The 27,732-nt window shown below is 37.8% G+C and overlaps 1 protein-coding gene and 1 long non-coding RNA gene across 2 annotated transcripts; one reads left to right on the top strand and one right to left on the bottom strand.

The window, feature by feature from the left end:
* Positions 1 to 612: 612 nt before the first annotated feature.
* efcab7 (EF-hand calcium binding domain 7) lies at positions 613 to 15,479 on the bottom strand. The gene is made up of 13 exons (XM_044200215.1): positions 15,109 to 15,479; positions 13,877 to 14,088; positions 13,510 to 13,596; positions 12,819 to 13,032; positions 10,508 to 10,629; positions 7,917 to 8,058; positions 6,949 to 7,058; positions 6,533 to 6,696; positions 5,870 to 6,003; positions 5,593 to 5,741; positions 5,069 to 5,278; positions 3,962 to 4,069; positions 613 to 3,412 (listed from the first exon to the last, which is right to left on the bottom strand). Exons 1-13 carry the CDS (start codon positions 15,236 to 15,238, stop codon positions 3,332 to 3,334), a joined length of 1,863 nt encoding a protein of 620 aa, XP_044056150.1. The 5' UTR covers positions 15,239 to 15,479; the 3' UTR covers positions 613 to 3,331.
* Positions 15,480 to 15,725: 246 nt separating this feature from the next.
* Positions 15,726 to 27,598, top strand: LOC122877729. The gene is made up of 3 exons (XR_006378318.1): positions 15,726 to 18,961; positions 25,148 to 25,201; positions 25,437 to 27,598. It is a non-coding gene; the product is annotated as an uncharacterized LOC122877729 (long non-coding RNA).
* Positions 27,599 to 27,732: the final 134 nt, after the last annotated feature.

Here is a 27,732-nt window from a genome sequence, read left to right as displayed (position 1 = left end):
GTAGTAAAAGTCTTAACCTCCATATAGAAATGCTGGTGACAAAATAATGGATCTATGAAGCTTCACATTTATTCATGCTTGAGCAGACCTTTGTACCCTTTAGATCAAGTCCCATGCACAGAAGGGTCACTAACTGCAAGGCTTGTTGTAAATAAAATAATTAATTAAGTAATATTTAAATTGAGTAAACACAATTTAAATATCACAGTTACCCTTACACATACTCAGAAAGAAAGTTATTGCAATAACACTCCATTTGAGTGAAAGGGTGAATATCGCAGGGAAAATATTGTGAAATAGTCCACTTCAGGCCACTGCTGTTTGCCTGTTGCATCACAGTGTGTTTGATCATCATATGCAGAACAAAGTTTAACGTAAGACCTGCCATCGTGACCATGGAGTGTGTGTATGTGTTTGGAGATTGCTCTTCAACCAGGATATATAGCTGTATGCATATAATTGTATCTCTTAATGGCCTTAAGAGCAGAACAAATGCCATTTTACCAAGAGCAGAGTGAACTTACTCTCAGTTCTATCAATTTATACCATTAGTTAAACCTACATCTTATGTGGTGTGGTTAATTCCCTAGTCCCATTTTTTGCCACTGTTGATCTATTGGGAAATCCATTTTATTGCACATTTTGAAGAAAATCATGTAACTGAACTAAAACACAATTACAGCCTGAACAAGTTAAATATTTCTTAAAAACACATTCATAATGATTTTAAATGCAGAATGACAGTCTCACAAAGTAGATATTCAAATTGGCTCACAACCCCTGAAGCCTGACTGCTTTGAGCAGTCAAGTGTTACTAAACTTCTGTGTTGGGAAAGGAAGAGCAGACAGGGGCTCAGGACATTAAATACATCTCACATGCCATGTGACATTTAGTTAGCTGGCTCTACTGTTTCAGCAGTGAAAGTCAAAGGGCAAATAATGGCCTGAGAGATATAAATAGGAGGTCAAGAGTGTTCTCAACTGGAAAGGCCAAGGGCAAATAAAGTTTAGACCTGAGCGCAATGCACAGGAATGCATTTCATTGCCAACCCAAAATCCCCACAGCAACGTACTGTATAAAGAATATGGAGAGTATTGAATAGCTACACTGTAACATAGATTTCAGGCTGAAACTGACTGTGAGTACAAGAACTAAGGTACAATCCTTCATTTAAATGTAAAACGAATACCAAGTGAGCATTGATTTGGTGATTAACAGGTCAAAATATGTCTTGGTTAAAACCAGGCTAAATTTGTTTTTAAATTAAGAAAATGAAGGTTTCCTTAGACGTACAGGTTACATATAACCATTGATTCAACAGCATCTAAATAGCTTTTTCAATTTGAAGCTAACTACATATTAGGACCAGCCTTGGTCCAGCAGAACAGTACTGAAATACTATTGAAACAACTGTTATCTGTTACATGTCATTTAAATGTCCAAGAAACATTCACTTTTGATACTCAGCCGTCATTGTAGCAAATGATACCAATTGGATGTTCAAGCCACCATTGTTTGTTCATCAAAAGATTTTGTTGTGTTTTTTGGAGAGCTGAAAAAAAAAACAGGTTTCCCATGATCCAATGGATACAAATCTACTGTGGTGACTTTCTAAGTAAGGTAATTCAAACACTGTAAACCTGGGCTTAAAGTCAAGTAAGCTTAAAGACTTAAAGTCCCAGTGAAACAGGATTTGGAGAGCATCTGCCTTTATTTTATAGATTTCCTGTTGTAACAAGATGTTGATGTGGGGCAAAATGTAAACCGAATAGATATCAGTTAAGGAAAATCTGTGATATAAGTATTATGATAATAATATTTATGTCTACATAAGGAAAGTGATAAAATAATAAAACGATTTTCAAAGTAAAATATATAAAAACACAAGAAAATAAAATTTTAACAAGTTTGTTTTGGCCTTTACATGACTGTATACTATGACATGAAAAAGTAGCTAAAAAGGTGAAATTAATCTTAATTGTGATTGTAGGACATTGTTGAAGAACCAAAATTGTGATACATAAACCTACCTGAAACTTACTGAATATTAATATGGTAAATAACCCTGTATTTTTAAAATAATTTAAATTACTACGACAAAATTGATATTAATGTTACATAACGTAACAGCACAGCACAGCACCAGACACACGAGTAGAATTCTTTACAGAATTTTTGTTAAATGATTAAATCTGTCAATTCACCATGACAATAGCCTTCATTTAAAGGATAAATTATGAATAAAAGTGTCATGTTGGCAATTTAATCCTTGATCTATGCATTGTATACATTTATAATGTTAATTATTGTTAAGGGATAATTTTCTACATTAACTGAAACATTTCACACATACAAAGGCACAACAAAAGCAGTAACAACCATTATTAGCAGTACTTTATGACTGCAGAGACCATCTGATGCTACCATCCATGGTTAACACCTCTGATACTCCTACAAGACTTTCCAAAATTGAGGAATTATCCTGACCAGTGTGGCATGGTTGTGGTTCTTTGTTACATCTATTGTGGGAGTGGCCACAAGTGCACATTTTTTGGTCAGTTATTTTCAGTTATGAATGAAATCCTACATGCTAATTTTCTGGTTCATCCTGTGCTATGTTTGATGGACCAGAAATGTGAAGCGGTTCGTTAATTTCCTATGAAACATCTTTTCACACTGGGATGTCTCTGGGCAAAATAATCTTGATGAACTGGAAAGAGTGCAAACCATCCTGCTTTGCGATAAGTAACTGGTTGGAGGATTATCTTGATCTGTTAAACATGGAGAGAGCAGCAGCCCTTCTTAAAGACTTTGATAAAGACCTGATCGGCTACTGGGACATCACACTATGTAACAGCCTTTACTGTGTTAGCCCATCAATTGTTCTGTATGTACCCCCCCCCCCCCCTCACCTCCTTACTGTGTCTGTTTGTTTTCTTCAGTTTGTAATATTTTGTCTTGTGTGTAAATAAAATCTTAAGAGTCAGAGAGCATCTAAAATACCATTCTTGCAGGTGGGCCTGATCAAGCTGCTGGCCACAAGAAGGCAGAGGGTCTCAGCTCCTGCTCTTACATATGAGGCTTTACAAAACACACAGGTAAGCTTTGAACGTGGGGCTTCTTTTGGACCTTGATAGTTACAGTAAAACTACAAATAACAACCATTTGGTCGGACCAGTAACAACAGTTTTCATATTGCCAGTGGATATAGAACAATTTCTATTCATTATGCATCCTATTTTAAACCACTGGTTTATGAATTGTTTTTGCCCATCACTTTTCTGTATCACTAGCATAGGTGAGCGCTGAATACTCGATGGGAGTACAGCTTTACGTGCAGGGTAATATGGTCTCCACACAGTTGTAGGTCCAGTCCTGTCTCTCATTGATGGGCAGGACGTGTTGGCACACCTAGAAGACAGGACACACATCTTTGTACCATCATATCAATTATAATAAAAGTATTTTCTTATTCAGAATGAACAGTTTTATTGTACATTTGAATGTAGTAGAATGGAACATTTTCAAAGTCATGGTTTATGATTTTTTACTTGTCATAATAACCAAGACAGCATTCTTAGGAACACTAAGGCTGCATGATATGGTAAAAAAATCATATTGCGATTATTTTGACAGATATTACGTTTGTGATATGATTAATGATTAGTGGGAATGATCATTTTTGCATCACATTTTTCATTTTCACTGAAAAAACTATTACCAAACCATGATAATGTGACATTTGTTGGGGTTTGTACCAAACAAACATGTTTTCTTAAATCTGGAGAACAAGATTTGGCCAGGGCATCTCTGCAGCACTACAGTACTTCATTATAATTCTGTTTTGTCACACATTTTACCTTTATCGAAAAAATTGCAGCTTCTGCGATTTGGATATTGCACTTAGCCATATTGCAATTTTTCTAATATTTCGATTAATTGTGCAGCCCTACTTCGTACCATCTTAGTCCTGGCAGGCACCTCGACGGCAAACACACTCATGCCTCTGCTGCTGCAGCAGTTCCTGCTCTGCTCATTGTTCACATGGACAGTCACTTTCTGGTTGGTCTGCAACACAAAGGGTACTTGTCACTTCACTAATCAGCTTTCTTAACTTAAAATCACACTTTGCAGAAATTGGCAGACAAGTAGTGCAGATACATAATTAGGACAATTTTTCTTTATACTCATAAAAAATGGGATTTATGCGCTTTACCAACATAAAACTATATATAAACAGATAACCTTATGCTAATCTAAGAAAAAAAAATACATCTCCATGTACCTGTTGCTCTGTTTGGACACAAATGTAGGCTATGTGGGTACTGGATGTGTTTACAAGACAGTACTGCACCCCACTCATGAACCCTCAATGCTGGTAGTGTCATTGTAGTTGAATTGTAAGTCAATGGGTAAATATAAAACAAAATAAATGCAACACTCTCATGAAGACTAGGTAAACTGCACATCAATTTCCCCTGTTCACTAGTCCCTTTGTATCACCAGGTCATTCTTTCAGAGTAGCTTCTGTTGCTATGAGAATCAATACGATGGCTGCATATCAATTACAAACAGGTTGAATGGTCTCTACAACCATACACTGTAGACAGTGTCTAATACTAACCCTAGCAAGTGTAATCATTACCAGATACTGTATAGAGACTTACTCTCTATACAATACACACTCTGATGCTATGTGCTTTGAGTAATACTGCTTAACATTTGGTAAATAATGATACTTATTTCTGTCATTCCTTGCAGTTTTGTTCCAGTTTTTTTTTTTTATGAAAAACACCTCATGAATTTATAAAATAGATTATTCGCTTACAGTCTTCACTCAGTCACCCATTCAAAGTTGGACTATCGTCTCCCTAGTGGCCATTAGGTTGCATGGCAATTTGACAACCACACTGAACATTCACTCTTTGCAATGCTGCTAATCTGTGTAGGCAGCTTCACATCTATGACACTGTATGTCCTTGCGTCGCATTTTGGATATCTTCATTTCAGAATTAACCTCTACATGCACTGTCTGATAATCACTCCTACACAAAGTTTGTTGTCTACCTTGTTGGCTATGAGGGAGGAGATCCTGTGTTCTCCTCGGTAGGTGTAGATGAAGATATTGTCTTGTCCTCTCAGTGCTTTCGCCCCTGTCCTGGCTGTGATGGACTTCTGAAGGGCCTGGTTCAGAAGCTTGGGCCCTGAGTCCATACTGAGTGGCTGGATGGACGGCTGAGTGCCTTCACAGTGTACATCTATCTGGAATGGACAAGCCTGACAGAGCGGGAGGTAGAGAACTTAAATTAATTAGTAGGATTAAAGTGAGATATTGAGTGTTTTTGCTAGTATCACACATTTGCACTCTGGTCATGGAAATCAAGTGGAAGTAACAAGAATTCAGGAATCAATTCAGTAGCTAGTAGCTGTGTAGAATGGCTTATTGAAGGTTGAAATGTATTTTCTTATCAAGTGTCAAATATAAGCCCTAAATTACAGCATGTTGGGACTATATCATGTCATGTCATATTGAAACTGATCTGTGTGATTCCATGTGATTGCTTTACGTGAGAGCAGATGTGTGCATTTACCTCTACTAGCTCCAGCATTCGGTTGTAGCCCATGGCTTCAAGGGTTACCCACAGGTCTGCAGGGTCTCCATCTTTCTCTGTGGCCTCCATCAGATTCAGCTCCATGAAGCCCTGCCGTGTCAGCTGGTTCTTTCTCATGTCAAAGTTCTCTGCACACCCAACAAAAATAATGAGAGCCATAATGGACCTCTCCCCCTTACATTATATTATACATTCATTTTACATAAATGTAACACTGGCCATGCTGTGTTTTCAGTGCCACATTGAGAATGATTACCCTTGCAGATAGCCCAGGCGTCCTTGTCACATTTCTCTCCACTGGTCCTAAGCTCAAAGAAATTGTACTCCTCCAGACTGAGCAAACCATTTCCATCCATGTCTATCACCTCAAAGATGTCAGACAGCACCTCCCTGTGGCACAAAGGGAGCGACACAGAGAAACCCAGACAGCCTCAATTCATTCATCTGTCCAAATTTCCACTCATGTATCCAAACATTCATTCATCCATTCAACTGCTGTGGTGACAACAGAGCTAGCAAACCAGCCCAGCCTTTTCTCCAGGCCTGGATCCACAGGGGTGCTTCAACTCACAGACTAAACTGTGTCTTTTTCCATACTGAAACTCTGATGACGTTAATACTTTATATGCACAATCTTAATTTTTGATCATAAGCCAAAGCTGGTGACATTTGATAAATCAAACTTTCTTTTGTGGTGTGTTTGTATCAGAATCAGAATCATCTTTACACATACGAGGAATTTGCTTTGGCATTTTGGTGCCTGACAATAAACATGATAGAAATATAAAGAAGTATAAAGAAACATACTGCAGGTCAAGAATCGTAACTATAAAATTGAAAAGTAAACTTGTATACTACTGATGGTGGAATGAAGCAGGCAAATGTACACATACACGCATGCACATACACTCACACATACCTGAGCTCCCTGGTGAGGTCTAGTTCTCCAGTGTCAGTCCTGTGGACAAGCTCTACAGGTTTATTAGAAAGGCTCTTTTTGCTCCTTTTCTTTAGTTTGCAGCCACTAGTGAAGGGAAGCAGGTAGTAGGTCCCAGCATTCAATTCTCCTTTCCAAACATACTTCTATAGGAACAAAGGAGTAGCAAAGTGAGCATATCCTGGAATGTAGCACAATTAAGTTTCAACTTCATGGTATCAGAAGTGTCTACTCCCTTTGGCCTACAAACCTACAAACATTTACGGCCGGCATTTGTGGGTAAATATTTCAACACAAAAGCTTTTAAATTAAGCATAATTGAGAATGATTTAAACATTAACACTGAATATGAACAAATGTTATAGTACATGTACATGCCTCAACACACACAAACATACTTCTTTGTCTTTTGACTCAGTGAAACACACTAAAGTTGAGTCCTCTTTGGTTTCACCAGCTGACATTACAAAAAGAGCTGTATCCACTGTCATCCATGAAGAGGGCTTCTCTGAAAAATAACACAAGATGCCAGGCATTTGTATAGATTATTTTATAACATGTTGGCCCCTTTGTGGACAAAAACAAAAAAGAAACAAACATATTCAGTACAAAACTACCATATGCAAAACCTTTGATATAACGTATAATGCAAACAAAGAATATAAGCTTAATATATCCAGGCTTATATAGTCTTTTCTGGTTGGCTGTACAAAAATTTGAGGAGACCAAAGATGCTTTAAAAGCTATTTTCAACTTTTGTCTTTGTCTTTACTAAAGCACATATATAGGAGTGACTTTCCACCACCTACATCAATCCACTATCTGCTATTGCGTGCTCCAATTTTCTGAACTGAAGTGCACCCTCTTCTTGTCATAAATTATCGTGCACTGAGTTGGAACACAATCTAGCACATTTCCTACAAAATCTGACCTGCTGCCACACAATGCAAAATACAGTGCAGAGGCCAATAAAGGAAGTCAGTCTTCTGTGTAGTCTTTTTGTTTATGATTCATAATCTGAAAATGACTGGGGCGATACTTTATTTATGTTACAATGTCAGAAAAAGCATCTTTAAAACTGTGCAACTATACTGTATGCCACTAAAAACATTGATGAAGCAATGGTGCAGGAAGCAGTCCAGCAAGAAATTGAAATATGGGACTTCCAAGTAATGAATCCTGAGGGGCCAAGTTCCGAATTCCTACCAGCTCCAGTGGTGCTGTCCTGTTACTGACCCTAATTTCTGACCTCCCTAATCAGGGGAGCAAGCAAAAAATATAACATCCCTATGGCCAATAGGGTTATCACTTTTTTTTTTAAACCATTTTTATGATTTTTATGTGTAATATAAAACAGCACCAGTACCGGGTCTGTTGCTGAGGTTGAGTGGTTGGATGGTTAGGTAGACATTGGATGTCTGGGGGATGTGGAGCTGGTACTGCAGAGAGCTGATACTCCCATCATCCTCCAAGAAGAAACAGCCCTTCACATAACTCTGATGCCACTCCTGGAAAGATAGATAACATTTCTGTTTAACAAAATGATGATGTCCCACCACATTCATACAAACTGATGTAGTATGGCTAATAAAGTAGAAAAATAATGATTCCTAAGCTTTATCAGACTTAGACCCAGTTGTTTGCTATTTTAAGCCCTTTGAAGTATCGTATATACAGTATATCATATTATGAGTATCCTAATATATTATGTTATGTGTGGTCTCTGTTTAGATTCTGACACAATCCCGACAAACTGTTTTGCTGCTTGACAACAAAATGCATTTATTCATTCAACGGAAACCAAAACTAATTTGCAGTTCCTATTAAAAGGGGGACTGATCTTGTGACAGGGGAAATATATTTTGGCATGAAAAAGTGAATTAAGGACAGTCACAACAGTGAGGTTGCTCACTTGATTAACAGAAACTGCCGTTGTGATTATTACCACTCCAACCTTCAGGGGGCATATTCATTATTACACAGTTTATGTCAGCTCAGCAGCATGTAAACACTTGTTATACACATGCTGATCCAGAGGAGGGCAGACGTGTTACACTGTGTTTCTACTGAAGGCTGAAGTAAATCTCCCTCTAGGACCTGATATGGCAAATTGGAGTCCATTTAACTTTGATAAATACAGCCTTTTCAATCTTGGGCCAGCGGTCATTCAAAACTATCAAGAGGCTACTTTGGCAATATTTATGAATCCCAATATTTCTCTCATTTTGAAATCCTGTTGTTCCTTTGTCTGGCAGCACAACTGAAATGAGGTAATAATTTGAAATTGAACAGGAACATCAAAACAAGGAAGTTTTCCTTCCACTCATTGGAGACACATTAAATGAAAACACAGTTGGTGTGGACACCCAGTAAGAGGACACTGAGGGCCAAGCAAGTCTGGAATAGGCTATATATCCTTTTAGTGGACAAATAAATCACCAAGTTAAACAAAGAAAGTACCATAAAGACGGAGCATGTCACTCCTTTAGAGAAAAGCCATTTTCTCAAAGTATTTATCTTGGGCTGTGAGAGGCATAAAAGATCAAACCATAACACTTCTGTGGTTTGTCCAGACAATATTAAATGAGGGAAATTGCCATGGGCACCCATCCACTGCTTAAAGACATCAGAATTAATGCCCCCATAGAGAGAGGGTCAGCCTGCAGACTAATACAGGCGCTGTCACCTGCTCCAGTCACAGGTCTGATTTACTGCTACGCGGAGGGTCGCGGGACACCAAACCAGTCACAAACACAATCACACACACAAACACACACATTAAAACCATGACCATTACCGTGTCTTATTGTTCTTATAATTATAACCTATACATAAAAACAAATCCTGAGAATAAAGAATATTCCTTACTGGTTTTGTTTGTATTCATGACGACACATTTGCATCCCACAAGGCACACACACATGCACACATACACACCACTACAAAAACACAGCCTACCCGCCACCCACCACCCCCCAATTATCAGCCTGTGGCAATATAGCAGCCAATATAGCAAGCAGAATTTCCCTTAGAGGTAATCTCTGGACACACATTCTTTTACCTCGATGATGTCTGGCCCTTTCCAATCTCAACACAGTGCTTGGACCTGAGAGATGGAGCAGGGGGCTGTTATTTTTATTTATTTATTTTTCATGCTGTAAAGCAAACCAGCTGAGGTTAAGCCAAAAAGAGTGAAAACAAAGAGCGTGGGATCAATACAGTGTATATCTATCCACCCTGGGCTAAATTCGCCCATCAAAAACACTGGGTAACAGTGACACTGGGAGAGCAGTGGGGCTTGCAAGTTCCTTGTTATCATGGAGTCTAAGCATGTACTACAAATCTTGTAGTGGATGAGTTATTACTATAAATTACTGTACTAAATTAAATTTACTGTCATCAAATGCCATTTAAGAAACATTAGTAGACAGGGAGCAGACTGGGACAAAAAAGTGAGTTATGGTTTCACATCTTTGCTTATGTTATTACTACTTACTAAGTATGAGAAAGTGGTTTTTAAACTTGCTCTTTCATGCATGCCTGAAAAACATGAACTCAGTAATATAATTAGGGTCCATATCGATACACCTGTTTGGATATTCTTATTAAAAAAAGCTTAATTTAGAAAAAAATGGTGATTATTTGATTTAGAAAACTTATCTCCAACACTTTTTATGAACAATTAATCATTATAGTTGTTTAACCAAGCAAAAATGCAAAATGTTTTGTGGTTCCAGCTTTTCAAATGTGAGGATTTGCTGTTTTATATCATTATAAGTTGAATATCTTTGGGCTTTGGAGTGTTGAACTTTGTGATGGACATTTTTTGTTTGTTTTTGACATTTCATAAACTAAATGATTAATCAATTAATAGGAAAAATAATTGACAGATTAATCGAAAATGAAAATAATCATTTGTTGCAGCTCTAAAGGCATTATGACTATATAGGAGGTTACCTGTAAGCCTGAAGGCTCTTGTATTTTGCTGGCCTTTGTGCTGCTAGATGTCATAGTGATTGGGTTCGACACGGACGACCGTCTGCTGCGAGCGGAAGAAGGGCGGGAGGAAGATCGGCTGTCTGAAACACACCAGACACAAACGTAAAAACTCACATAGATAAACACTAACACAAAAACACATATGCTAAAAGAAATACATACAAAATTATTATAAATAAATCAAGTCATAACATTATTGCAACAGAACAGAAAGCTCAATTGACTGACTGACAAATTAAGTACGGCCCTCCCCTCTCCAAACAGTAAACACACTTTCAAGAGGGAGATGAGGTGCACAACATAATTGACAATGTAATCTGTCTTCTCAGAAGTCCATTCCCAAGCTCAAGTGAAGATGGCTACTTGACATTTGGGTTCTGAGAAAGTGTGATCTCAACTTCAGCTCCCTTTTAATTAATTATGGAGGCATTCTAAATCACAAATGGCATAACAGCACCCTCTCAGATTTATTATCTTGCACAACTTTTTTCCTTGAACACTAATTGAAGGCAGAAAATATCAATTCTCTAATAAGGGGTCTGATTGTTTCCAAGCCCAGGAAATCGAGTGCAATGTGATAGGCTTACAAGCAAATTATCAGAATAATCATGGTATTTGTCATGGATCTATTCTGTATTGATGCCGGTATTTTAATCAAGAGGACCAAAATGTAGTTGTTGTGTGAATGTGGACAAAGATGCACTAAAACGTGGCCTAACAAAAGCTTGTGAGTTTATACTGAATGTGAGTTTATAGCCAGTGTTGTTTCAGCACTAGTGGATTCCTGGTGCTGGAAAACTGCAAAACTTTAACTAAATTGACCAATTATCAGAGAAAAACTATGACAGTTTGCCAATACATGTTAGACACATAATACCTGATACATAATGAATCTGTATCTCATCAATTATTTGTAAAACAATTAGCCAACCCATGTCCCATACAGTTCTAACATATTTCTCAGGGTAGTACTGGTTTATACTGACAAATGCAGGACCAAATGAGCAATCAAAACTGTTTTTGAGCTCCAAGAACAATCTATTCAACATGTATGATTACGTCGCGTCTCGTGTCAGAGTCTTGTTAAAATGTAGCGGGTGTAAATCAATATGTGGGAGAGGCAAAGTAATGTGATAATCCAGACAACTATGTGGGAGCTCATTTTTTTTGCAGTGGTGGTCGACAGGCCCCTCCTCTTGACAACCGTCTAATCCCTCATCATCTCCCCAGTGAGAAGTGGTGGAATTCGCCGAATCAATAACATGAACATGGACTGACCACTTAAATCAACCCCATCTATCTTCCCACCGTGGGCCTATCCCTAGCTCGCGCGTCCAGGATCTCTGTTCTTCTCTTCCCCCGAAATGCTGGAAAAAAAGTGGATTTTTACATCCACCTTCAACTAGCTGAAGGTGCTGTCTTTTACAGAAAGAAACTCTGTCGGTTCATTACCTATGGTTGCAGAAGGGTGAAGCTGGACTTGATGCCAGTCCTTGTTTGTTCAAGCTGTTAAAACTCTAACTCTAAGCCATAGTTTTAAGGCAGCATTTTTCATCAGTGTAGATGGAGCTTTTGTCAATCTCTTAATGGCAGAAATGATTACCCAAATCACAACGCTTTACAGTCTCCTCCCTCCAAACAAGCTGCCCTAATTGTGTGGCTATTATGATGTATGGCCTGTCTTAATGAGGTGATTTGTCACAGGGGGAGTGAAAAATCGATCAATAACACAGCTATTATTTATTAATCAAAACTAATCGGTGAGGCGTATTGGGGCAAGCAGTGTGTATGGGTGTGCAACTATAAATTGGAATCTGAAGTATACTTGGATCTGTAGATTGTCCTGCACAAATTGCCATTATGTTCTATAGTCATACACCAATAAGATATTAGCATTTCCATTCTTTGCTTTATTGTTCTTATTCTTTTTTGTGGTCTTGCCCCCCCCTTTAAATGTTTGTTCATTCATATTTGGGATGTAGATTTTTAAATCAGGATGGGGATTCTATAAGATACATTTGGAAGTTAGATAGAAATATGTCAGTTTTATGTTTTGTGTGAAAGTGTTTTTGATGGGAAGAAGAGTACGTCTGAGGGAAAAAAATGAGAGAGAAAAAGGGTTGAAAAAATGTCCTTGTGGAATTGCTCTTCATGTATTTAACTTTCAATAAAAATGTATTACAAAAAAACATACATTACATACTTGACTGCTAAAATTCTGTGGAAACCACTTCAATATTAGATTATTCTGGGAAGTCACATGTTGTACCTTTCTTGAGTGTTGTGTCTGATTCTGCCCTGGGAGTTTCTGGAGGCTGAGGGAGAGTTGCTGCCGCTTGTGCTGCTGCTGATGATGCAGAGCTCTTCGGAGGGCTGTATGACTGACTGCCAAAGTTCTGTCTCTTTAGTTTGGCATTAGCCTCAAGCCTCTCCAAAACAGCCATCTGACACTGCTCTACTGTAGACACAAGTAATCTGCAGACCTGACAGCAACAGGAAACCAGTAGTAAGGGGATGATACATGATGTTCTGAGGCAAGGAAGTGGGTCAAAAATGCTTATATCTTGGATGGAGGTAAGCATATGACAATAAATAAAGACCTTTCTGTGCCACTTTGCATTGCTGATTCTTCTGTATTCTATGTGAATTCAATTCAACTTTAAAGAGAAAAGTTTTGAACGAACAAGACATAAGAAAAGGTAAATTTGGACTTTGTTGGTATAATTTTACTGTTTTTTAAAGTTTTTCTCCTGACTGCTTGGGATAGTAGCCAAGCCAAGCTAGGACAGTAGGCAACGCTGGTGCATTGATTATCTTAAGCTGATCAATCAGATGAAATGTTGTAATAACCGATACACAAAGATGGGACAAATGCATTTAAGATACACTTAGGTATATACAGCAAAGTGGTAACAGGGTCAGTAAGAAATAGAAGTCACTTCATACTTGTCTAAACTTACTTCTGCATAGTCCAGTTTGCCGTCTTTGTTGATGTCAAATAATGAGAAAATAGCATTGACCTCTTCAGTGGTCATTTTCTCTCCTCTCTGGAAGATTCAACATATTTTCTTTAGTAGAAAAAACACTGGAACAAATGATATTTCTATTTTGTTTGAGCATGAGCCAATCAGTGATTTGAATAATTGTATGTTTAGGCAGTCAACATCTGTAATACAACAGTTGCTGAAGTAGCTCAGGTGGCTAATTGTTCATCACTCAATTCACTCAAAATTAACAATTGTAGCCAAAAGCTAAACATTAATCTAAAACAACAAGTAGACAATTAGTTGCAGATGTGTCTAATACAAAATGTTTTAGGTGACTCACAGTGGTAAGGGCCTTCTCCAGTTCACTGTGTGAGATGTAGCCATCACCGTTCACATCCATCTTTTTGAAGGCTCTCATCAGCTCCGTTTCCTCAATTTTCTTCTCACACTTGAGAATCTCACAGAAGTCATCAAAGTTCAGTTTGGATGTTCTTGGGGGCCAGTATTTATTGAGAGTTGCATGGGATGGATTTCTACCAGCCTGCTGGAGAGCTGAATAGGATACAGTAGATGGGAAAAAACATTGAATCTACAAGTAGCAAAAGCTGATGACAACCAACAGCTGTAGCACAGGGACTGCTTGTTTTTCTGTTCTAATAGCTTTTCTGACATACCTTTTAAATGCCATGTACATTATTCAAAATGTATTATTATTTTAAATCCCCCACAATGACTTGCTTTTTTTTTGACATTGTAACATCGATTCCACTATTACATTATTAATATTATTACATATTAATTATTACAAATGTTAACCCCTCAACATGCACTTCTCCCCTTTTATTTCCCCTTAAGTAGCTTTATAAGACTCCATGTGTGTATTCAGTCAAATAGAAATGTTCTAAATGTCTGTGTCTGTGCATCATTTTATCATATTTGGTATTTTTGGAAACTTTGGGATCACTACCTGACGTTCTACAGGTTTGATCGATATTTAGCTGCACAGCCTGGGTTTGTAATGACTTATCCACCAGCAGGTCAGTGGGGTTTAAGAGTTTAAAGGGGAAATCCAACAGAGAAAATGTACATTTACCCCTTCCAAATACTTTTTGGACATGTAAGTCAATATTTACAAACACAGACAACTGTCTCTCTAAGCTGGGAATTAGAGAGTCAATACTTGATGTCATCAGATGATCCCTGGTCCTGAATCAGGGTCAGCTAAACCTGTGGGCTCATATAATTTATTGGAATATCACATCCAGTTGAGTTTTATACTGTAAAACTGCAGTCGTGGAAAAGAAAATGCCTCATATCCCAGTAATATCCTCATGACTGCTAGTGTCCAGGGAGTCATCATACATTCGTTGTGGGGATTTGTTTCCAAATAACATAATTATCTCTACAGCATGTACCTGAGCTATGTTATATGTTAAATAACATATAACAACAAATAACATGAGAATAAAACCTATCGAAAATGTATGGTACGTAAACGTGGCACGCAAACAGTTGTCTAACGAGCAAGCTATTTATGCTAATAGTTTATAGTATTGCTAATAGTTAACTTACCACGACATAACTGCTGTTTCGAATTGATATTTGTCAAACTCGATTTGAACACAGCTAGGTATGCGGCTCTGCACTGCACGTAGAAAGCCTCATCTTCATCAGAAGGACGAGGTGACTCTTGAAAAGACATCTTTGGAAGATGGTTACCGTTAGCTAGCACTCTCCAGCTTAGAAACCAGACGACAGCCAAATATGGCAGCTAACTTTAGGCTAAATTCTATTATTTTTACTCTTTCATCACACCGTTAAAATCATCTGAAAGCATGCAAGATGCATTTTATTGAATCAAATTCGTGTTAGCAATGACAGTTGTCAAACACCGTTGCTATCTGCTGTCTGTTGCTAGGTAAACAAAAACTCATCGGTGTTCACCAAAAACGACACTGAAGAAACAAACGTTAAACTTTCCCGTTGCTTTTAAAAACTAATGTAATCCCATATTGGAGTCTTCTGTGTGATAAAAAATAAACGCGATGTTTAGAAAATAAATAACGATTTTTTTTTTTATTCAGACTGTTTGTTGCGTTGTTTGAGTCGTTTTTGCAATAAGGCGGCATCCGGAACTATATATAGTTGAGGTTATGTTTTACACAAACGGTATTTAGTGTAGCAAAGGCGCCAGTTTTCATAAATGTTGTGACAAACAAACGTATGCTAAGACAGCCTCAAAATCTAAAATGCCGTGAGTATTGATCAATGTATCTTTTGTATCTTTCGTATCGATTACTAAATTGAAGCGTATGGTAACTAATAAGACTTCTGACATACTAATGTTTTACAGAACAATGTCTGTGTGGCTTCCCTGTCACAGACTTACAGCAGTATATAATAACTTAAAATTGAAGTGAAAAAAGCGAGAGTTACCTTGTCTCTCGTGTATTAACATGATAATACGTAGAGACACAAAATGGGGCATGTAACGACACTTTAGTATTGTAATTTTATGATACATTACGTCGTTTTATGGGCTAATTCTATTTTCAGTGGAATACTATTAGTACACTGAAGATTCAAATAACCAAGAATGGCTTAGTTGTCTTAGATAACTTCCTATTAAATAAAGCAATTCATTGACACTTGAGCTCTGCGCATGGACAATGCCCGTCATGTCAGTAAATAAACGGTCCTTATACCAGGTGTGCTGACAATGTAATCAATTTACGGATCACATACTGCTTTCTTATTTCTGTGTAAAAGAAGGAAGTGTGACCATTAGGCTATCTGTTTGTCTTCTCTCTGTCCTGAACAGCTTCCTGCTTCCAAAATAACAGTACATGCAAGAAATCACCAGTTCTCAAGTAGGTGTGTTGACAATTGTCATTGCAGATCTCTGAAGAGATGTCAGTGAGTGCACCATGTAACAAAATATGTCCCAAACCTGCAGAAGCATGAGCTACACATGGAAGCAGGACAAATGAATTTAGGACATATCAGTGTTGGGGTAAAATTGTCCTTGAATTTGCCAAGAATGGCACTGACATACTAGTCATTGTCAGAGCTACGTCTCATGCCCAAAAAGTCTATTCCGTCAATCCTGATTGTTTAAAATGAACACCTGTGTACCTTAACTAATTGCACACACGCTCAAGCACGTTACAAGTGGTTCAGTGTGCTTTGTTTTCTCCAAGACAACTTGTGAAGACCAGTCTCAACAAGTCTGGGGCAGCTGTGGTCTAAAGGTTAAAGAAATGGGCTTGTGACTTTAAAAGTCAGTGGTTCATTCCCTTGGACATGGAGTTTATAATTTGGGCGGCGAATTACTGAACTTCTGAAGACCCACCGCTAGGAACAGTATCTGTGTGACTGTGTTAGGCAGGCATTGCTGAAAAAGTGTGCTTGTTCACAATGACCTTTTTTCTTCGTAAATTACGATTTTAACAAACTACTGGCTTAGCATTTATAGATTCAATACTCCTATAGTTTTCCTCTCATGAACCACTATTAAGATGACTGCAAAATTGTACTGCCAGCTACCAGATGAATTACCTCAATGTACAAGCTCCATTCTTTGTCCAGCCTTGGAAATGACTCATGTCTGTGAATATTCTGCAACTGCATTTGAGATTATAGAGCTGGGATTGTTGTCCTTCCTGAAAAGGACATTCTTTAGGACTATTTGGACTATGACTTTTAATTTAAGTCATACTGCGTATTGTGTGTGTGTATTGTAATCGTTGTGTGCTAATTAATACTGTCCCCTTGTCAGTCCGCAAATCAACAGTAACTTGCATATATGCCAGTGTACTCTAGATTGTGTTATTAAGGATGTGTTGCTTAATCAAATCAAAGTCACAACACATGAACAAGAAATCCCACAAAGTTGTAAAAGTGAGTTCTTTAGTCACAGCCTTGGAATTTTCCATATTTTAGACAATTATTTACATCAATCAGCTACATTGTAGGCTGCAAATTATTATTTTTTCACCCCTAGCTGTCAATACGTAGAGAGCCAAAGTAGAGCACAGAGTTAAAGGGTTACAGAGAACTCCCTTTTTATGAGTTGCTATATTTCAATTGCCACACTTTCCTGATGGTCATAATGACATATCAGAATTTAATGACAGGAGACACGGAATGACAGAGATCCATCACTGGCCAAATTATCAGTGATTTACATAGCACTAAAAATAGTTGTATAAGAGTCACTTAACACAAGAACCATTTCCTTAGTCAAGACAGACATTTGGTGTCTGGCCCATCCATCAAGATAAGCATTAGTTTTTAATTTTATAGTGTTGTCACTAATACGTTACATGAGCTCGGTTTACAGTACATTCATAACACTCACTTGGTTGTGTCATATTTGGGTCATTTGGGGCAGTGTTTTTTTAATTTACTGTGAATTTCAAAATAACTGCAAATTTTTTGGAGGGAAAGTGGAACCCCAAACGGCCAGACTAAAAACAGATACACTTTCAAACCAAGTACAATAAAGCACAACAAAAATGGAGATGAACAATTAAATGAATAAATAAATAAGAGATTAAATAAATAACTAGTTTACAACAGGGTATTTTAGATAATAAATCCTTTAGTTAGAGACAGTTGTTCAGATCATAGACAGTTACCATTTTGAAATAAAAATAGCACAAATTTGGGATAGACGGTCTTGGATTGTGTCTTAGATATATCATTCTTTTGCCTTTCCATGTCACTTTCAGTCTCTTCTTTAGGCTCATTCAGGCTCCACCAGTTACCTACTTTTATCCCACTAGTTACGGATTAATATATAATAGCCAATATATACAAATAGTCAATATTAGTAGTTATGTGTAGTCCTTTAAGATATATCTTTTAGGTTTGAATATTACAGCCAATCATTTATTCAGTAAAGCACAATGTCAGAATTATAATATGAAGACTTCTGAACATGTCATTGGGCCATTGTCACCCCCACTCTCTTTTGCTTTGACCAGATTGGACTTGTGATCTAAACTGGAACAATCAGTGGATGCATTCATCAAGGCCAGGAAAGAGCTAGAGGAAATACTTGTGAGAAAGACTTTGGTCTTAAATCTTTACAATAGGCGGAAATGTCTCTGTCTCCATTATATCTTGAGATTGAGAGATGATGGTTTTTATTACATACTGAATTGTCACTTCTGACATGGCTTTTCCTTTCAGACTATGGCTGGGATTATTTTTTACTTTGTTCATTCATTTCCAATACAGTGAGCTATCTTTTTCCTTTTCCCAATATTTCCTGTGTATTGCTAGGATTTTTGTGGTTTTCCTTTTATCTCCTTGATCCTGTATTTTAATTAGTCAGCAGAGGGCAGCAGTGAACAAGGACGTTTCCTCACTGGGTCTTCTACTGACCCGAAGACTGAGCTAAAGAGACACAGAGAGCCGAGTAAGTTGTTGAATATCACAACCAGAATCAGCATCAGAAATACTTTATTGATCCCCGAGGGGAAACTCTTTTGCTACAGCAGCTCACTATCACGTCAGTGCACACAGGAATAGAAGTACTAAGCAAAAAATATAATACACTATAATACAGGTCAGAAAATAAATTAAGTACCAAGTGGGTATAAGTATAAAATAAAATAAGTGTGAAGTACAAAGTGGGTTTACCGGTTGATAATAATACGGTATAAGGTAATAGTGCATGAACTGCCAAGTTAAGTGTAGCTTATTAAGATTATAATGAGACAGGGGATATTGCACAGCAGTAATCGAGGTATGAATAAATATCAATAATAAGACGGTTAGAAAGTCAGTCAGAAAAACTGAAGTTTAATGAATGAGAGTTATTTTCTGCATTTTGCACTGACCCAACGGGCTGTAAAATACATGAAACAAGCTACAATTTCTGTTCTGTTAGCAGTTATTTATGGCATCAAAAAAGAAAGCACTAATTTTGGGTTAGGCTCCCTCCTTGTTCACACTTTTAAAATAATTGTGATGACATTTGTGTCTGTTCAGCATCCAGAGTAGAGTCAAGAAAATAAAGACCCCAAGTATCACAGTCAATGTAATGTATCTGGTAATAAATGTAATAAACCTAACACAATGTTAGAGTAAACAATCTTTTATTGGTTAACATTCATGTGTTATTATGCTTTAACGCCATCAAGATAAACACACCTACTTCACATTATTGGGATTTTATCACATTGATCACTGAGAGGCTTTATGCCCCCGTGCTAAGAGATCAACAATATCACAAGATTAAAGCTGACACACATGTTTAAAGCTAAGTGTAGAAATTCAACACCTATTTTGTCAAAGGGCACGTTTATTTTGGTCTGTTGGACAACTTGAATGTATTAGTTCAGTAGTTTGGGAATTTTATAGTGGATATCCACTTTAAGTTATGTGCAAGATATAAGTCAGGTATCCCTACTTTTGGCTAATATCAAGACTGTTTTTGTTCACACTATTTTTCAGTGACATCCTTAATTAAATGGCTCCATTTAGACAGTTGTGATTGTGGCCTAATCTCTAGGTCTTTAAAGGGCTATAAGAAAACATTTTTGTCCCAGTTGTTTGGCTGATTTCAAGACGAGCAGGAAAACAAATGTAGTCACGAGGCTCTTTCATAACCAAGGGCATCCGCTACTACTTCATTATTTGTTTGCTTCTTCCTTCATCTTCTTTGCTATTTTATGTCAACAGCATCAATGAATGCTTGTTTCAGTTGTTCAGACAATCGTGTGCTCTGCGACCTTTGGAGGAAAAACAACATTTTGTTATGGTTACACAAACAAGTCAGTGAGTAGATTTCCTAGGGAGAGAATTAATTTGATTATTTTAGGCACATATTCTGCCTGCAGCAGAGCAATTCTTGTGATCCAATCATACAATGGTGACTTGTGTAAAATTAATAGGGGGTATTGTCAGGATGCAAGCTTGTTTTCCGATAAGGTTGTTAGAAATAATTTTAATTAGTTCCAGTAAGGGAGCTGAACATACATGATGCATTGTGGATCCACACCACAGGAATGTCACATTTTTGTCACATGGTGGATCCGTGAAATCTATCAGTTTTGCATAAGCCTCCTTACAACAACAGACTTCACAATGTCAAGGCAGATAGCTGTGGGAGAGAATTGGCCCTCTATGTGCATTGAGACACCAATTTTAAATAAACAAACTGTTATTCCACTAAACAGTTTAGACCTAGATCTAGATCCATAGCACCTGGCTTTTTATGGTGTTATTTATTTATTTATTTGTTGAATGCAATGTCTATATTGTTTATCTGTATGAGTTGATTTGGTGGCAAATGAATTTCCCCACTGGGGATTAATAAAGCTGTCTAATCTAATTCAAAGATGCTGCAGAGTTCTGGCCTATATTTGCTGGGAGTGTGAAATCCAGACAGATGATGTTGATGGTATCTTGAAGCATGATTCTGTTCTACTGTAAAATGTTTGTTTAGATTCATTGCAATGGCCTTCAGGCTATGGGTCCATGTTCTGGGAGACGTACAGTAGGACTATTGTGCTGGTTGTTCTCTTATCTTGGCATTGCCAGGAATCATAAACTCATATACAATATTAGGTGTGAAAGTTATGAAAAGTATAATGAAAAAGGGTTTGTCTGACATAATAGCTGGAGTATGTGTATTACTATATATCTACTTTAAAAAGTATTATTGTCTTTTTATGGGCATATTGATATACTACACATATCGAAGATGATTTTCACTAATTTCCCCGCCACATTAAGAGGTTTTCTTGAGGTGCACTGTAGTGATTGATTTATAGATCATTGTAATTTACTGTGTTCCACTCATAGACTCAATACTCCAGTGTCAAATTTTTGAAATTGGATAGTCTTACCCTCACTACACTTTACAGGAAAATCTGTGATGGAGGACATCCAACTTCAAGTGAGTGGGTCATTAATTAATTTACTTAACTTTAGGGCTGCCACTAACAACCATCTTTCTATCGATTAATCTATCGACTATTTTACCGATTAATGTAAACGATACATTTTCCTCCAAAAAATCTAATTGACTATTTAATTTGAGTTCATTTTATTTTGACAAACTGTATGTCATTGTATAATGCAGTACAAAACAAAATGTTAACAAAGGTTTGCATATTAAAGTGCAAAACTGTAGGTTTACCTGGCAACTCCAACATGATAAAAATTAACACACACACTGATTCTAACCTAAACATTTCCTCAAACACTGATTCAATGGAATTTCTAAGGTAGCAGGCAGATGACTTTATGGCTTTATGAGTGTATTAAACAGCTACAAGGACAAAAGATATATTAAAAGGCACTCCTTACTAATGAATAGACAACACTATGGTTTCAGAAACACACTGGTGGCCAATCTGGCGATCAGACCAGTCACACTGCTCCACAGTCACTGAAATATCACTGAAACTAGTTCATGGACCAAACTATGATACTCTCCAGGTGTGTCCTCCCTTTATTTCAGCTTCGGCCACAACATGATTTCAAGTGACCAGGCAAATGACTGGTCATGCACCTGACATGAGCCTTGCGGATATTGCATTGGTTTAGGTCACAGTATTATGTACAGACCATTCACATTCAAATCAATAAGTAGAGAGGAGTCATAAAGTCAGCAAACTGATTCAGTGTTGTCAGTTATTTCATCTTTCATCACATAGTTTCTCTTTAAACACTGTAAATGTTGTAGTCTTATATATTGTTTGCATTTAGAAATATGGTAAAATAAACCTTTCATGGCAGCCATTACACACCAGGTAGAGCCCTTTCTGCATGTCCAGACTCTGTACCACAGGCTCTCCCCTCTCTTAGGTGCCAAGCCTAGCCTCCAGCACCTCGGCAGTATTTCTCATTTTATTTTTTTGAAATCTCTTGAGCAACAAAAGATACCAGCGGCATGGAAACAGTCAACCATTGTCCCTGTTGCTAAATGCAAAAACCCAAAGATCTTAAACGACTTCAGGCCTGTGGTCCTTACATCTTTAGTTATGAAGGTTTTGAGAAGATTATAAAACAGGCTGTTTGCTGTTCTACAGCAGGTTCAGAGTTTACTTGACCCTCTACAGTTTGCTTATAGGGCCAGCAGAGGGGTAGAGGATGCCACCATGACCTTGCTGAACTAACTGCATTATCACCTTGAGGGTCCGTTGACTCACACCAAGCTTCTATTTGTAGACTTTTCCTCTGCTTTTAATACTATTCAGCCATATTTGCTTGCAGAGAAACTTCTTTTCAATTTTAATCTTGATATTAATGTCACTGGATGGATTGTAGACTTTTTGACAGACAAAATGTGTGAGAGTTAATGGTGTCCTTTCAATCAAGCTTCACTCATCCACTGGTTCACCTCAAGGTTGTGTTTTGTCTCCCCTGCTTTATATTCTTTACACAAATAGCTGTCAAAGTAAATACCAGAACACACATTATAAAGTTTGCCGATGATTCTGTTATAGTAAGCCTGCTGGAAGGAGACAACTTTGTGTCATGGTGTAAGGAATCTTTTCTTGAGCTGAATGTGTTTAAAACCAAGGACATGATCATTCACTTTAGGAAGTCTGAACCCAACCCAAAACTGACTTAGGTACCGTGTTTGACAACAAGTTGAGCTTCCAACCAAATGTAGATGCAATTTCTAAAAAGGTCCGACAACGTCTGTACTTCTTGAGAAAAATTAACTGAAATTTTAATGTGTGCACTATAATGATGTTCTATTGACTCTGTTCTGTCCTGTATTGTGGTATGGTTTGGGAACCTGAATTTGGCCAGTAAGAATAGGCTTGGCCGGTCTGTGAAAGTGACCAGTAAAGTTATTGGGGTGAGTCAGCTGCAGCTCTCTGACCTCTGTTATAGGCAGGTCCGAAGGAAGGCCCAGACCATATTGGACTGTCCTGATCACCCCCTGCAGAGGGAGCTCCTACCTTCAGGCTGTAGATACAGAGTTCCTGCTCCGAGGACAAAAAGATACAAATTATCTTTTGTTTGCACAGCAGTTTGTAGCCTGAATTTGCACATGTGATCTCTGCACCTGAGCACTTTATTGTCCCTGTGATCTGTCTAGATTGTTGCATTATGTTATTATGTTTTTATGATGAATGTGTTTGTATACCTAGCTGCAACCAAATTTCCCCTGGTGGGATAATAAAGTTTGACTTGACTTGACTTGACCTCCACCCTGCCAAGGCCGCTGTGTAAATCCACGAGGACCTTTAAACCTTGAAGGCCAATCCTCCAATCCCACTTCTCCTTAGTCTTCTTCCCTGCCACTTTCTTTCCCTCTCCCCCTTTTCCCTGCCTTGTCATCCCCTTTTCTGCCTTACTCTGTGATAGTTTAAAATATTTCTTTCCTCAGCGAGAGTGCAGTGTTAAGAAGCACTTACGACCGTCCTTTAAGGTTTACAAAAGTTTCAGTAAGCATTCTAAAGAAGTCACTCTTGGTGAGCAATCAGGCCTGGGGCGAGCATAAATCCTCTGGGTATAGTCGTGGCATTACAAATACCCGCAGCGTCTGTATGTGCTGATGACTACAAAATTGAAAAAGAAAGGCCCTAATAATTCTGAGGCAAGTTTCCCTCAGCAGTAGGTATTGATTATTTGTGTGAGGTGAGAGATTTGGAAAATTCAATTAAAGGAGTTGTGCAAAGGATTCATAAATTCAGACCCTCCAACCCGTATCGAGACATGGTTATGTTCTAAATCAATGCTGCACTTCACAATATATTTTCTTAGTAACATAAAAATAAATAACATTTAAACAGTTCTGCTTACTATAGAAACAAATTTTATTTTCTCTGAAGCTTTTTAGTAACAGCCAAGCACTGACTTGTGCACATCTTCAGGGTGGTAACATATTTTTATTGCAGTTTTCCCATAAGAAAATCCTATATAATATGAATTTTGAGATGACAAAATGAGGGGAAAGGGGACGGCTCAGCAGTGTAAAAATTGATCAGGCCATAGATGGGGCCAGGTTGGGGAAGATTTGTATGTCAGCAGTAATGGGCTGTATTAAAAAGAAGATTCCTTAAGATGTCATAAAAGTGATGGGGCTGTGTCGCAGGTCGTGGGCTGCCGGCCTAGGCAGCTCCCAGACTCTGGCACATCAATCCTAGCAGGCCTCACGGACAGATGCCACCTATCCACCAGGAGTTTTATGCTTTCTGATTGAACACATGGTTGCAATTAAAGGGGGGAGTTGTATATTAGGCTGTTTTGGTCCAAGTGAAGCCAGTGGCCTTCGATCGACAACGTGGGTTGCAGAGTATGCAATCTTTTCAGGCGTGATTTCTGATTTAGTGAATGTCATTGCATTTCATCTTAGGGTGCAAAAAAATATACTTCCATGTTTCTTTGAAATATTAACATAGCAAGCAAATAAGTATTTTTTCATAAGCAAATATAGTTGAGGGTTGAATGAAAACACTATATAGCATTATCAAAGGATAGGATTTTAAGATTGCAGTTGACTTTACATTTAGTGACCTCCCAGCAACGTGTTTAAGACTATTTGTCTCTGTTGTCTTGAGTATCGCCCAGATTATTATATACTTTTACTCATCAATAAATGCTTGACTTTAGGTTTCATCATTTCTCTTTTTAGGAATTGTGAAGACGGGTAGCTCCTATGAGTTTCTGAAGTCCATTATGTGCTGAGGTACAATAATCCACTTCAACTCAAATTATTTAAATTTGAAATGAATTACAAATTTCAGTTTAAAGTTTGACAGAAATCCATTGGGTTATTAACAGAAAGCCTTGGTTATGGAAAATATGCCTCCTGTTAACTCTCTTCTTTGTGAACATTCAATCTTGACAGTGACTGCAGTGTGTGTAATATCACAAGGTGCTAGTGGGGTTACAATCATGTTTTCCTCTCCCATATTCCCCAGGTTTTTGTTAGCGAGGCATCTCAGCTGTTGACAGCTAATGGAATTACTCTTCACCTCTTGTGCGTATGATCCCGCGGAGATAAGGCAGGAGATGAATTCTGTCAGTTGTGAAGCTGAGATGTCTTGGAAGCTGTCATTCATTTGCAGGAAAAGTGTCTGAAACGGTGGGAGCGAATCCTCCGACATGTTAGAACCTGTCTACCCGCCGGAGCCTCTCCCTATCAGCTGACAAATGTTGATTCTACATTAACCACAATGCTGCAACGCTGTGCAAATAATGTTCTTTTAGATGGCAACCCTCATTCCCTTTATGGCTAAAACTATGCAATCCTTCCCACCTGTGCAGTTTAACACCTTTGAAAAGTAAAGGTGGGGTGGAGGAGGCAAACTGTCTTACACAACACAGTAGTCTCTTTATTTGGCAGTGCCTGGGAAGGCCGAGGCCTCTCACTGCCCGAGTCGACCTAAGCAACAGCTGGTGTTCACAGCAACGTTTCCTATTTCTGCCTAAGGTGGATCGTGTAACTCTCACTTTATCACCCTTAGAGGCCACGTGAAGGACAATGCTAGCAAGCCCATAAACAAAACTAATGTTTTGAGCCCCTTTGGAGATTGATAGAAGAATCTGTGGTGCTTTTAATGCCCCCTTACCACCACTGATACATCACAAATAATCTCTTACCTGTACCAATGGTTTTCGCTATAGGTTGGGATCTTAAACTGTTAGCTCTTCTTCTGACTTCTAGTAATAATGTGTGTTAGTAATCTGGGGTTCCCTAGGGAGATTTTCTTCACCTCCCATTAACACAAAGTTTTAGCTATGAGGGTACAGCATCTACTTACTGTGCCTGCCTCTAGTGTAAGGTTTGGAGCCACAGAAACTGGGGATATGCATCCTGGATAACTGATCAGAGACTAGGTGGTGACAGGAGCCTTATTTTCACTGTGGCTTGAAAATGAAAAAGGCTTACTCTCTGGTGTGTAATTATTTAACTTTATTTAAACACAAGAAGCACATGAACTGGATACTTTATCAGACTGAAATTGTTGAATGTGACAATGTGTGTTGAGTTTCCAGTTGCAAACCTAATCTGTCCCAAAACAGTTACAGCAGAGCAGTGTAAACACAGCCAGACAAGGCAGTCTGTGTTATATTTTGTAGCTTTATTATTGCTGTTATGTGACTGGGAATGTGATGTCACATAGTGCAGTGCATTACTTTTATCTGGTTTATATATAGTTTTTTTTCTAAATAATTGTACAATATATTTCATTTTTAAACTGCAACTAATCAACTTTACAATTAATCAATTACGCTTTTAGTCTATGTCAAAATCCTCACGTTTGAAAAGCTTGAACCAAAGAATTTTTGATTGATAAATTACTTAAACGATTATAAAAATTGTTGATTCATTTTCTGCAGCTTTTGATCCTATCACACAATCTTCCTCAGCAGATTGAGTTGCACAGTTGTCATGGAAATGTCATTTTCTTGTAATTGATAATTCAACTAATCTTTTTTAGCACTATTTCATTTTATTAAAGTAGAATGATTGTTTTAAATGTGTGTATCTTTTTATATTTTACTCCAGCTGTATTGTGTATGTAGTTGTTTATCTATATTATACTACTAATTTACTAATATTATTAATTTACCTTCCCATTGTGGGAAGGCAAATTCTCATTATTCCTCACATCTGTCTAAATGAATTGACATGACTTTATATAAACATGTGTAGTAAAAGGGCAAACCAGCGCCTTTCACACCACCTCTAATTGGCCCCTTGTGTTCATGTTCCATTGTAGAAACAGTTAACTCAGATCTTGGGCTCCCATTATTGGCTACCAGCCTGGAGCCTCAGATGCACTGGCAACCCTCACTGACCTGATAACATTTATAGTTGTAATGGATTTTTTTATGCCTGTCATTAACTTGCTCAGAGATTGGAGAAAGAAATTGCTTGTACCTTTTTCTGTGGTATTTCAACTTTATAGCATTATGTTCAGATATGTCACCTTCCATCACCTCTTTTTAAGGCCTGTCCTGTCACTGGTTTTGTTTTAAATGAACAGGTCTTTTGTGCAGGACCCTTGTAGTATCTAGGACTTGTAATGAATATTTAATGGTGTTGAGTAACAGCTTTGAAAGATATAATTTCTGTCCAATTATTGGCTCTGTCTCTGCCAGACTGTTAGGGGTGATTTAGCAGACTACTTGGTAAATGTAGACAGTTTATATGAAGCTGCTCAAAATCTAATCATTTAACGATGTGGCAATAAAACTGATGTTCACTTT

This window comes from Siniperca chuatsi, linkage group LG6 (genome assembly GCF_020085105.1).
Source record: "Siniperca chuatsi isolate FFG_IHB_CAS linkage group LG6, ASM2008510v1, whole genome shotgun sequence".
Lineage (NCBI taxonomy): Eukaryota > Metazoa > Chordata > Actinopteri > Centrarchiformes > Sinipercidae > Siniperca > Siniperca chuatsi.
Note: the sequence above shows the minus strand (reverse complement) of the source record. Positions and strands in the feature narration are given on the sequence as shown.